Source organism: Kogia breviceps, chromosome 4 (genome assembly GCF_026419965.1).
Source record: "Kogia breviceps isolate mKogBre1 chromosome 4, mKogBre1 haplotype 1, whole genome shotgun sequence".
NCBI lineage: Eukaryota > Metazoa > Chordata > Mammalia > Artiodactyla > Physeteridae > Kogia > Kogia breviceps.
In genome coordinates this window covers 144,594,499-144,607,276 of record NC_081313.1, presented here as the reverse complement: position 1 = coordinate 144,607,276, position 12,778 = coordinate 144,594,499, and the positions used below count along the sequence as shown (strand labels likewise).

At 41.9% G+C, this 12,778-nt stretch overlaps 1 protein-coding gene across 9 annotated transcripts in view; it reads right to left on the bottom strand.

Moving 5' to 3' along the window:
* Window positions 1–12,125, bottom strand: part of SH3TC2 (SH3 domain and tetratricopeptide repeats 2) — a 121,916-nt gene extending 109,791 nt beyond the window's left edge. For 7 of the 9 annotated variants that reach the window (XR_010840314.1, XR_010840315.1, XR_010840316.1 and 4 more), the window contains exon 1: window positions 11,902–12,010. Coding sequence is in view for 5 of the 9 variants with exons in the window: in XM_067032105.1 (XP_066888206.1) it covers window positions 11,902–11,953 (52 nt within the window). In the remaining 4 variants the exon portion in view is untranslated. Of the gene's footprint in view, window positions 1–11,901 lie in introns of all 9 variants that reach the window. The other 2 variants (XM_067032106.1, XM_067032108.1) reach the window with 2 other exon arrangements.
* Window positions 12,126–12,778: the final 653 nt, after the last annotated feature.

Sequence of the window (12,778 nt, the reverse complement as noted above, 5' to 3'; positions counted from 1 at the left end):
AACTATAGACAATATGTGTATTCATCAAAGAACTTAAATCCAGAATATATAAAGAATGCTAAAAATATTTAAGAAATAGATGGGTAACCCACTAGAAAAATGGGCAAAAGCCTTGAATAGGCATTTCACCAAAGATAATATCCAAACAGCCAGTAGATTTATGAAAATTTTCTCAAGTTCATCAGGGAAATGAAAATTAAAACCACAGTGGAACACCTCTACACAGATTGGCAAAAATGAAAAAACAGGTAAAGCCAAGTGTTTGTAAGGATACACAGCAACCAGAACTCTCATATACTGCAAGTATGAGAATAAATTTTGAAAATTTTCACGTTGCAAAACTGTTTGACAGTATCACTTCAAGCTGAACATATGCATAGGTACATATGCATAAGATTCAGCAGTTCCACTCCACTATTATCCCAAATAATACATACATGTGGTCACAAGAATATATCTACTAAAATACTCAGAGCAGTAGTAATTCATAACAGCCCAAACCTGGCAATGACTCAAATGTCCATCTACACTAGAATGGATAAGTAAATGATGACATATACAATTAAATACAATATAACAATGAGAAGTAATGAATTACAGCCACAGGAAGCAGCATAGTTGGATATATTCACCTTGTGAAAATTCACCAGCTGTGTACATATAATTTCATGTACAATTCTGTATGAATGATAAATTTCAATAAAAAGATGAATTTTAAAATATCCCTGGAGCCTTCTCACTTACTCCCCTGAGACTATCTAGGGGTAGAGTCTGGAGACATGTATTTTTACCTAGCACTTTGAGGATTTCTGATGTTCTCTATAGTGTGAGAATCTCTGGAGTAGAAAGAGCTAATTCACCAACTGTTTTGGGACCCATGAGCCAGAAGACAGCTTCTTGAGAAACAGTAAAGAATCTGGAAAATCAGAGGGAGCTCTATAATGTGAAGAACAGTTAATAGTTGCACAGGGATTTACAGTTTACAGAGCTCTTTTAAACATGGAATTATATTTCATCATGAAAGATTTGAAGACTTGAGCTGGACCTTGAAAAAGAACCAGAGACCACAACAAGAAACTATCATATCAAGGAGTGGCCAAGATGGTGGAGTAGGAAGACCTTGAGCTCACCTCCTCTCACAGGCACACCAAAATTACAACTATTTACAGAGCAACTACTGATGAGAAAGACCAGAAGACTAGCAAAAAAATCTTCTACAACTAAAGATATAAAGAAGAAACAAGACACAGTAAGACAGGTAGGAGGAGCAGAGGCATGGTCTCTTCAAGTTCCATACCCCAAGGTGGGCAAACCACAACAGGAGGATAAATACAATTGCAGAGGTTCTCCCCAAGGAGTAAGGAGTCCAAGCTCACACTGGACTCTCCAGCCCATGGGTCCTGCACCAGAAAGCAAAAGCCCAGAACATTTGGCTTTGAAGGCCAGTGCGACTTATTTTCAGGAGTCCCAGAGGGCTGAAGGAAATAGAGACTCCACTCTTAAAGGGCACACACAAAATCTCACATTCTCTAGGATCCCGGAAAGAGGCTACCGCTTGAAAGGAGCCTGAGTCAGACCTACCTGATTATCTTAGAGAGCCTCCCGGAGAGGTAGGAGGCAACTGGAACTCACCATGGGGACATGGACAATGGGGACAGCCATTTTTGGGATCTTGTTCTATCATGAGGACACTGGTACTGGCAAGCACCATTTTGGAATTTCCCTCTAGCTTATTAGTGCTGGACCTGGCCCTACCAGCAGCCTGTCAGTACCAGTACTGTGATGTCTTAGGCCATGCAACAGGCCAGGCAAGGACACAGCCCCAACCCATTGGCAGGGCAGGCTGGCTGCCTTAAGACCCCCTGAGCTCATAGCCACCCCAGGACCTGGCCCTGTCTACCACAGGGCTGACTCCAGCTCCAGGATCCCCAGGCCCTGCAGCCAGAGACCCCAGGACCCAGCTCTGCCCACCAGTGGTCCAGCACTAGCCCCAGGACCCAGCCTTACCAACCCATGGGCAAGTACCAGCCCTGGAATCCCCTGGGCTCTGGCCATACCCACCATCTGGCAGACATCAACCACAGCACCATTGTAGCCCTGCAGCCTGCCATGTCAGGACCCAGCCCACCCACTAGCAAGTCAGCACCAGGCCCAGGGCCCCATGGGGCCCAGCCTTGCCCATCAGCAGGCCAGCACCAGCTCTGGGACAACTTGGGCCCCACAGATAGGTGCCCTGGGATCTGGCCTCATCCACCAGAAGGTCAACACCAGCACTGGGACCCTCCAGGCCACGGCCCCACCATCTAGCAGGCTGACACCAGCTCTGAAACACCTTGGGCCCCTCAGCCAGCCATCAGAGGACCAAGCCCTTCTCACCAGTAGGCCAACACTAGCTTAGGGACACCCCAGATCCTGCAGTCAGTAATGTAAGGAACCAGCCCTGCTAAACAGCAGGCTAACAACAGATCCAGGACCCCCGACCCTGCAATCACCCACCCAGAACCCAGCTCCACCCACCAGCACTAGCCCCAGCAATGCTGGGGCTCCACAGCCAGCTGCCTCAGATTACCCAGCCTTGCCTACCAGTGACCTGGCAACCAACCAGACTGGGGGCCAGCCATACCTACCAGACTACCCCAGTAGTCAGCCTGCCACAACAGAAGGACCCATGCAACCCACATAGGGGACACCCCTAGATCATATAGCTCTGGTGACCAGAGAGGAGTGCACTGCTAGTACACATAGGACATCTCCTACAAAAGACCACTACTCCAAGGTTGGGAAATGTAGTTAACCTATCAAATGCATAGGATTTTTTTTAAAAAAGCAAATTAGGCAAAATGAGGCAACAGAAGAATATATTCCAAATGAAGGAATAAGATAAAACCCCAGAAGAAGAACTAAGTGAAGTGGAGATAAGCAATCTACTAATAAACAGTTCAAGGTAAGGATCATAAAGATGTTCAAGAACTCAGGAGAAAATTGGATGAACAGAGTGAGAACTTAGAAGTTTTTAACGAAGAGTTAGAAAATATAAAGAACCAAACAGAGATGAAGAATACAATAACTGATATAAAAAATACACTAGAAGGAATCAACAGTGGATTATATGACAGAGGAAGAGATCAGTGAGCTGGAAGGCATAGTAGTGGAAATCACTCAAGCTAAAAACAAAAAGAAAAAGGAATGAAAATTAATGAAGACTGTTTAAGAGACCTCTAGGACAACATCAGGCATACTAACATTCATGTTAAAGGGGTCTCAGAAGGAAAAGAGATAGAGAGAAGGGAGCAAGGAACATAATAGCTGAAACCTTTTTAACCTGGGAAAGCAAACAGACATCTAGGTCCAGGAATCACAGAGAGTCCCAAACAGAATCAACCCAAAGAGAACCACACCAAGACACATTGTAATTAAAATGTTGGAAATCACAGATAAAGGGAAAATATTAAAAGGGCAAGAGAAAAACAACAAATTACATATAAGGAAAGTCCCATAAGGCTATCAACTGACTTTTCAGCAGAAACTCTGCAGGTCAGAAGGGACTGGCACAATACATTTAAAGTGATGAAAAGGAAAAACCTACAACCAAGAATACTCAACCTGGAAAGGCTTTCATTGAGATTTGATGGAGAGATCAAAAGCTAAAAGAGTTCAGCACCACCAAGCTTTACAAAAAATTTTAAAGGGACTTCTCCAAGCAAACAAGAAAAGGCCACAACTAGAAACATGAAAATTACAAAAGAGAAAAGCTCATTAGTAAAGGCAAACTTAGTAAAAGTAGTAACTCAACTACATATAAAGCTAGTAGGAAGGTTAAAAGAAAAAAGTAGTAAAATCATCTGTAGTCACAATAAGTAAAGAATACACAGTACAAAAGTTATGTGTGTGTGTGTGTGTGTGTGTGTGTGTGTATAAATGCCTCACGGTAACCATAAACCAAAAATCTACAATAGATACACAAAAAAGAGATACAAACACAAACATAGCACTAAAGATAGTCATCAAATCACAAGAGAAAGGAACAAGAGAAGAAGAAAGAAACAAAAAAGAACTCCAAAAACAATTAACAAAGTGGCAATAAGTATATACCTATCAATAATTACTTTAAATGTAAATAGACTGAATGCTCCAATCAAAAGACATAGAGTGGCTGAATGGATACAAGAACAAGACCCATACATATATGCTGCCTACAGGAGATTCACTTCAGATCTAAAAACACATACAGACTGAAAATGAGGGAATGGAAAAAGATATTCCATGCAATGGAAATGAAAAGGAAGCCACAGTAGCAAAACTTATATCAGACAAAATAGACTTTAAAAAACAAAGACAGTAACAAGAGACAAAGGCACTACATAATTATCAAGGGATCAATCCAAAGGAGATATAAAAATTGTAAATATATATGCATCTGACAGTGGAGCACCTAAATACATAAAGCAAGTATTAACAGACATAAAGGGAGAAATTGACAGTAACCCAGTATTACTAGGGGACTTTGACACCCCACTTATATCAATAATAGACAAATCATCTAGACAAAAATCAGTACAGAATACTGGGCTTAAATGATACATTAGACCAGATGAACTTAATAGGTTTATATAGAACAGTCCATCCAAAATCAGCAGAATACACATTCTTTTCAAGTACACATGGAACATTCTCTAGGATAGATCACACGCTAGGCCACAAAACAAGTCTCAGGAAATTTATGAAAATTGAAATTCTATCGAGCATCTTCTCTGACCACAACACTGTAAGACTAGAAATCAACTACAAGAGAGAAAAAACTGCAAAGAGCGCAAACACATGGAGGCTAAACAGTATGCTACTAAACAACCAGTGATCACTGAAGAAATCAAAGAAGAAATAAAAAAATGTCTAGAGACAAATGAAAACTAAAACACAATGATCCAAAATCTATGGGACACAGCTAAAGCAGTTCTAAGAGGCAAGTTTATATCAATACAAGCCTACCTTGAGAAACAAGAAAAATCACAAATAAACAACCTAGCCTTATACCTAAAGGAACTAGAAAAAGAAGAACAAAGACAACCCAAAATTAGTAGAAGGAAAGAAATCATAAAGATCAAAGCAGAAATGAATGAAATAGAAACTGAAAAAACAATAAACTAAGAGCTTGTTCTTTGAAAAAATAAACAAAATTGTTAAACCTTTAGCCAGATTCATCAAGAAAAAAAGAGAGAGGGCCCAAATCACAAGGAAAACATTTTTTTCCTTTTCTTTAATTTTATATCTGTAGGAAATGATGGATGTCCACTAAACTTATTGTGGTAATCACTTCTTGATGTATGTAGTTCAAATCATCATGCTGTACACCTTAAATTTATACAGTGCTGAATGTCAATTACATCTCAATAAAACTGGAAAAAAACTATCATATAGAATAAAGTACTTTAGGAAAATTATATGATTTTTTTTAATGACAAAGGAAATAAACCAAAAGGTCCATGATAGATATTGCTGGGTCACTTTTAACCATTTTTTCTATACTTTTGTCTACTTTCCAAATATTCTGTAATGGACATGCTTTGTTTTCTAAAAATGGAGGCAGGTAGAGAAGTGGCTAGGAAAAAAATCTGCAATCAGGTAGTTCTGGACTCAATCCCTGGCTTCCTCATTAGCAATGTGACCCATGTAAACCTAGTCTATGTCATTCAGATGGGGCTGACTCCATCCCTAGCTCCAAAAGTGGACACATGACTCAAGCGTAAGCCAGTCAGGTTATGCTACACCGTGGCCAGGTGACCAAAGTTAAGCCAATGAGAATTGGTCTTAGGACTCTCCTTAGACCTCTTCAGGAAAAGATTCCTTTCCACTGCACTTGAAGCTGTGAATATGACAGTCTGGAGCTATGGGGCCCACCACAGGGAGAAAGTTTGCCTGAGGTTGAGGCCAACCCAGTACAAACAGAGCTTAGGAAAGATAACTTCCAGATAATATCATTTGAATATTTTGACCCAGACATACCTGAAACAAACAACCCCTGAACTTTTCATTTATGAATCAATAAATTACTTTCTGGAAGCTAGTTTTATTTTTATTATTATTATTGGTCAGAGAAAGTTACTAACACTCAATTCAAAAAACACAGAGATTTATTTTAAAACTGCCAAACTAGACCTAAATAGACCTTTCTCCAAAGAAGACATACAGATTGCCAAAAAACACATGAAAGGATGCTCAACATCACTAATCATTAGAGAAATGCAACCACAATGAGATATCACCTCACACCAGTCAGAATGGCCATCATCAAAAAATCTACAAACAACGAATGCTGGAGAGGGTGTGGAGAAAAGGGAACCCTGTTGCACTGTTGGTGGGAATGTAAATTGATACAGCCACTATGGAGAACAGTAAACAGGTTCCTTAAAAAACTAAAAATAGAACTACCATATGACCCAGCAATCCCACTACTGAGCATATACCCTGAGAAAACCATAATTCAGAAAGAGACATGTACCACAATGTTCATTGCAGCTCTGTTTACAATAGCCAGGACATGGAAGCAACCTAAGTGTCCATCGACAGACGAATGGATAAAGAAGATGTGGCACATATATACAATGGAATATTACACAGCCATAAAAAGAAACGAAATTGAGTTATTTGTAGTGAGGTGGATGAAGCTAGAGTCTGTCATACAAAGTGAAGTAACTCAGAAAAAGAAAAACAAATACCGTATGCTAACACATATATATGGAATCTAAAAAAAAAAAATGCTTCTGATGAACCTAGGGGCAGGACAGGAATAAAGACGCAGATGTAGAGAATGGACTTGAGGACACAGGGAGGGAAAAGAGTAAGCTGGGACAAAATGAGAGAGTAGCATTGACATATACACACTACCAAATGGAAAATAGATAGCTAGTGGGAAGAAGCTGCATAGCACAGGGAGATCAGCTCAGTGCTTTGTGACCACCTAGAGAGGTGAGAGAGGGAGGGTGGGAGGGAGACACAAGAGGGAGGGGATATGGGGATATATGTGTACATATAGCTGAATCACTTTGTTATACAACAGAAACTAAGACAACATTGTAAAGTTATTATACTCCAATAAAGATATTAAAAAAATAAAATAAAATTGACTTTGGCACAGAAAAAAACAACAACTGCCAAACTGCTTTCCAAAATGGCTGTGCCATTCTGCATTTTCATCAGCAATGTGTGAAAGTTCCTGTTGCTCCACATTCACATGAACACTTGATAGTATCAGTCTTCTTAACTGTAGCCCTTCTAGTAGGTTTGCAGTTTTATCTCATTGTTTCAATTTATACTTCCCTAATGATGTTGAATATTTTTTCACATGCTTATTTTCCATCCCTGTATTTTCTGAATGAAAGTGTCTGTACATTTTACTTGGGTTGTTTACCTTCTCATTACTGAGCTATAAGATTTTTTTTAATATTCTGGATACAAGTGTCAGATATGTGGTTTACAAATATTATCCCCCAGTCTATGGCTTCCTCTTTATTTTGTTGGTCGATTTATATAGGTGGTAGAAAAGCAGGATTATTGGTAAAGAGCTCAGCAGGATAGTGGTGAATGAACTTTGCATGCACATGAGCTGACAGAGGACATACTGGAGAGGTTAGTGGTCATGGGGCTAAAATTGATAAATATGGTAGAGTCAGGATAGGGAGAGCATTTTAAGGAAGGCAGAGGAATTTAGATTGGATATAGCAAGCAATATGGAGCTATGAAACATTCCTGCACATAGGCGTGGCAAAACAAAAGTGGAAATTCTACCTGGGATAGCACAGGAAGGACAGAGAGAGGCAAGGAGAAGCAAGGAGGAGAGCTGACAAATTGTATGACAGTCCACGGGTGTGAGTGTGAGAATATGGACTGTGATCTTGGCAAATGAGAAGTCAGGGAATAAAGTGAATGACACTATTTTAAAGTTAGAAAAGGGAGGGCATCTTGACATTTTAAATATGAGATATAAAGGTGAGGAGAGGCAATAATTACAGAAAACGAATATTTTGAAGGGAATAAAAGACCGTTGAGTTCCACTCCTAATTTTACTGTTGAGAAACTAAGGCCCCAGAGAGGAGTAATGATTTTACCAGGGTCACAGAGCAAGTCAGCAATAGAGTCAGAGCCCATCCAGATCATTGGGTGCAGACCTTACCAGTTCCACTACATAAACCCAACCTCAGAACGCTGAAATCTATGGTTTTCAACTTGGGAAATATTTCACTCACAAAAACTTGCTGGAAATGAGAATTCACTCCTATTTCTCCTCTCTCAGTCTCTCCTTGATCCCACCCATCTACCACCACTCCCAACTTTAAGAAGATAACTAAACAGTAAACATTTCCCTGCATTCTTTTCTTCTCCACCCACATTTTTTTTCTTTGACCTGACAAGCATACAACCAGCAATTTTTTTTTCAACCAGCAATTTTTATAATGTAAACCCACATTGTCCTTGTTGGAACAAATACCAAATTAGAATTACAGCTACATTTATCTACATGAATATATCTTAGATCATAATGTTGAGCAAAAAAATAAATAAATAAATAAATAAAAGCAGTTTGCATAATGATATCATTTTAAATTTAAAAATCTTCAAAATAAATTCTTTGCAATGATATGAGTACACAAATATGTAATAAAAGCACTAAACCACTGAATTCATGAATGTGATTAATTTGTGGGAGGGAGAGTAGGTAGTGAGATTGGGAAGAACTACCAGAAGACCCTGATTGTATCTGTAATCTTTTATTTTTTCAAAAAGTAAAAGAAAGAAATAAAGAAGTTCTGAAGCTAATATGACAAAAAGTAGAAATTTGCATATTGTTCTCATAGTCTCTATTATCAGTATGTTCAAAGCACCTCATGAATTTTTCAAAGCTCAAATGTGAAGCATCGTTTACAATTGTCAGCATTCACCCCCCCACCTCCTATAATTTTACTGATGATTCATATTTACTAAAAAGGTTGAAAGGAAAGTTACAAACAACAGCGATCAATGTAGGCAAATGTATCTCTCCCACATCCTCTGTTTAAGGGTGTAAGTCTGCCAGATGGCTTCAAGATAGTGTTGAAAGATAAGGGGGCAGTGCTAGAAGCTTTTAGACCAACAAATCTTGACATGACTTGCACTGTGATCCTAAGTGAGCAACTGTAGTTTAACAGTGGCAAGAATTTCCAGGGGTCCAGAAGCCAGAAATAATGGCAGTTACTAGAAACCCATCCACTGCCCACATGCAATCAGGAGATTTATGTGAGTAAGTAAGAAACATCACGGAAACAGATGCTGCAGGCAGAGTCCATGTGTGAGAATGCAGCACACCTGGGGGGTGTCAGGGACAATGTTTGTCATTGTGTCACACCATGGCAAACCAGCTGGGCAGCTGTCCCGGGCTTAGTACTGTCAAGCCTTCTTCTTTCCTGCCTCCCTAACCCCTGAGGACTGTTGGTCCTCACTGATTACTCCCACTGAAACAGACACAATGACTGAAGCAGCCGAAGAAGCAGGAGCACAGACTCCTACTCCAGTGGAGTAAGGAATAGGAAGAAGGGATGTGGGAGTGGTCCCTATTAGCTAACAATAAAACAGCCCACAATTACTGAGGGTTTGTCAGAAGCCAGACACTGTGCTAAATCCATGAGATGAATTGTCTGATTTAATCTCCACAAAAGCTCCGTGTGATAGATACTATCATTAGATTCATTTTACAGACAGGAAAACTGAGGTTCGACGAATATGAGACTTGCCCAAAGTCACACACTATTAGGTCACTCCAGCATGTGTCTCATACTTTGTTCCATTTCTCTAGGATAAATAGGGGGAAGCTAGAAGGGGATGTTTACAACAACTGGCCTCAGACCTATAACACCATATCATCCTCCCTAGGGAAATCCCCTGACAAGTACAGAAAACAGTTTGGGGAGATGGCATGAAAAGCCTCAGTAGAAATAAATATCAGGCTGACTCCTGGTGAAAAAGTGAATCCAGGATGCCAACCAATTCAACAGCAAAAATCTGGTGAAACAATAAGATAATTGAATGATAGTATTATAAGAACTTTGAGGATGTTTTCTTCAGTGTTGGTTGGTTGGTTTTGAGCTGCAGAATTCTTTTACATGAAATCTTGGGTTGAACAACAGGATGTCAAACAGGAGCAGAGCTGCTCCAGCTGAAGCTGGGTGTCAGGGACTAGGAGCAGAGCTCCCTAAGATACCTTCACAGGCTGAGTTAACCCCCTCATTTTATAGATGAGGAAAGGGAGGCCTAGAGAGAGAGCATGACATGCCAGGGTCATAGAGATGTGATTAATGTGCCTTTTTTAATTTATTGTGCTTAATTAACTGTGTGCCAGGTTGTTTTAACTGTTTCACATGTAGACTTAATCTCTTCCACAGCCCTATGAGGAAGGCATAATTATATCATAAAATCTACAGGTGAGGAAACTGAAACACAGAAAGGTTAAATAAATTGCTCAAGCCAAATCAAAGAACTAAGATCAAATCCAGACACTCTGGCCTCAAAGGCCAGGTGATTAACTGTGAGGATGCCTGCCTAAGAGGAAGTAGACTGAGTCAGATCTAGAACCCAGGTCCCTGCCTTACAGACCAGTGGTCCTTCATGTTCCCACAGCCCCCATTCAATGTCTGCTCCCATGGGGTGCAATGACAACAGGATTTAGGGTGAGGGTCTGAAAAGTATATACGTCTTAGAAATCTGGAGAAGCTTTCTTCCAGATTTGTTTCCTAGGTGAAGGTCATGCCTTTGTGCCAAGGGCATTTGCTTGCTTATAAAGTCTAGGGTGGCTTAGTCTTGGAGCCTCTCCCTGCTGGAGGTACCAAGGTGCCTAGGCTGAGACTTCAAGCAGAGGAAGCAGAACTTGGCTGCTTCAGATTCGCTTTAGAAACCTCTAGTGCCTTCCATGTTGTTGAGCCCAGGTCACAAGACTACAGGGGGAAGTCATCTCTCAGAAAGTAGAAGGCCTTAGCTAGAGGTTCTCCTGGGCTCCCCCTCCAAGGAAACATGGCAGTGCTCCAGGAAGATACGGAATCCTAACAAGGGTTAGGAATGATTTCTTGGTATAATGCTCTTCTGTCTCCCAAGCGAGTCCTCCCCCAAAGCTACCACTCATCCTGATAAATGCCATACATGAGACCACAGGGCCTCACCTTGGTCTTGCTGTGAAAAGAAGCGAGGAGCTTGTATTAAGGTGACCAACAACCCCAGTTTGCCTGGGACTGTCCCGGTTTTAGCACTGAATGCATTCTGGGAAAGCCCTGGGTTCCAGTGAAACCGGCAAGGTTGGTCACCCTGTGTCAAGTCTCAGATGACTTGACAATTCTTAGAGCAACAACTCTGTGACCTCAATTTGACGTACAAAAAAAAAAAAAAAAAAAAAAGAAAGAAAGAAAGAAAGAAAAATCACACTAAAACAGGTAGGAGACAGGAAACTGCCTGTTTTTCTCCAGTAACATTAACCCTGACAAAAATAGGGTTGAGTGGCTTAGGCCAAGTTTATGACCACTCCTGGGCCGCAGAGGAACTAACTGCCTGAGCTTTCTTCCTGAACTAGGGAATCTTGGGAAGAAAGGAAGGAAGGGCTTAGTCACACCCTGGGAATGGCAGCCAAAGGCAGCATTCTCTCCTCCTCCTAGAGCAAAAGCTCAAAGCCTCTTTCTTCAGGAAAAGTAGATGCTTCCCAGGCTTCACTCCCTTTTCACAAAACCAGAATGACAAATACTAAGTGAGGAAGGAAGAAGAAGAAGCCAGAAAGTACAGCCATCTCCCCATCTTTAGAAGAGTAGCTCCCCCAACCCAGCAGATCCCTAAGCCTTCACTGGACCCACCACCTCAGCCAAGCCACAGGCCGGGGCCCCCCAGGAAACTCACCTGGCCCCCAGGACAGACTCGGCTCCCAAGGGATGCAGAAGCAGCCACCCATGTGTGCACCATCCTCCCTGGGCCAAGGCCCCTGGGAACACCAGCCAGAGGAGCACTGGGAGGGGACAGCCTCCCGGCGGTGTCCCTCCTCCCGCCTCCTCCCTGGCACATGAGGGACCAAGTCCCGCTCAATGCACAATGCAGTCTTTGATATCCTGGCTGTGGCAGCAGGCCCGGGGAGGATGGGAGGGGCAGCCCAGCCCTCAGGACCCGTAGTCCTTGCACTGTCAGGCCTCTGACTGGGGAGCAGAGCTCCTCCCTGCCTCTCTACAGATTGCTTCATGCCTATCAGGCTGTGGCACATTCCACACATTCTAGGATTGAGATACATAGTTTGGTTCTTATGGGGGTGGATGGGATGGGGGGGCTGCGGGGGGAGGAGGAATCAAGGCTGCTGCTGTTCTTGCTCCCTCCCTGACTGGCTTGGCCCACACTAACTTGCCTGCTACTGGGAATGGGCTCCCCACCCATCCCCTCTGTGCAAACACCTCCCTTGGCTATCTGGGTGAAGCTGGACCTGTGGGCGCAGCATCTTACCTCACCCCCAGCAGCATCAGTAAGCCAACGCCCAGCCCTGGCTCCCAAAGTCTTGGTCAGAAGGAATCCAGGGAATCTCCTAATGTAGCCCAGCATCTTACAGATAAGAGGATGGAGGACCAAGTATGTTAAGGCCACAAGTATGCACAAAAAAACGGGTCACACAAGACCAAACTCTTTTCCATTTTAGATAAGGAGCAGAGCAGGGGGATGCAGTTGATACATTGTGGCTGAATTTCAGAAAACCTCCCATGACGTCTCCTAAAGGAGACAGAGAAAATATAGCTGA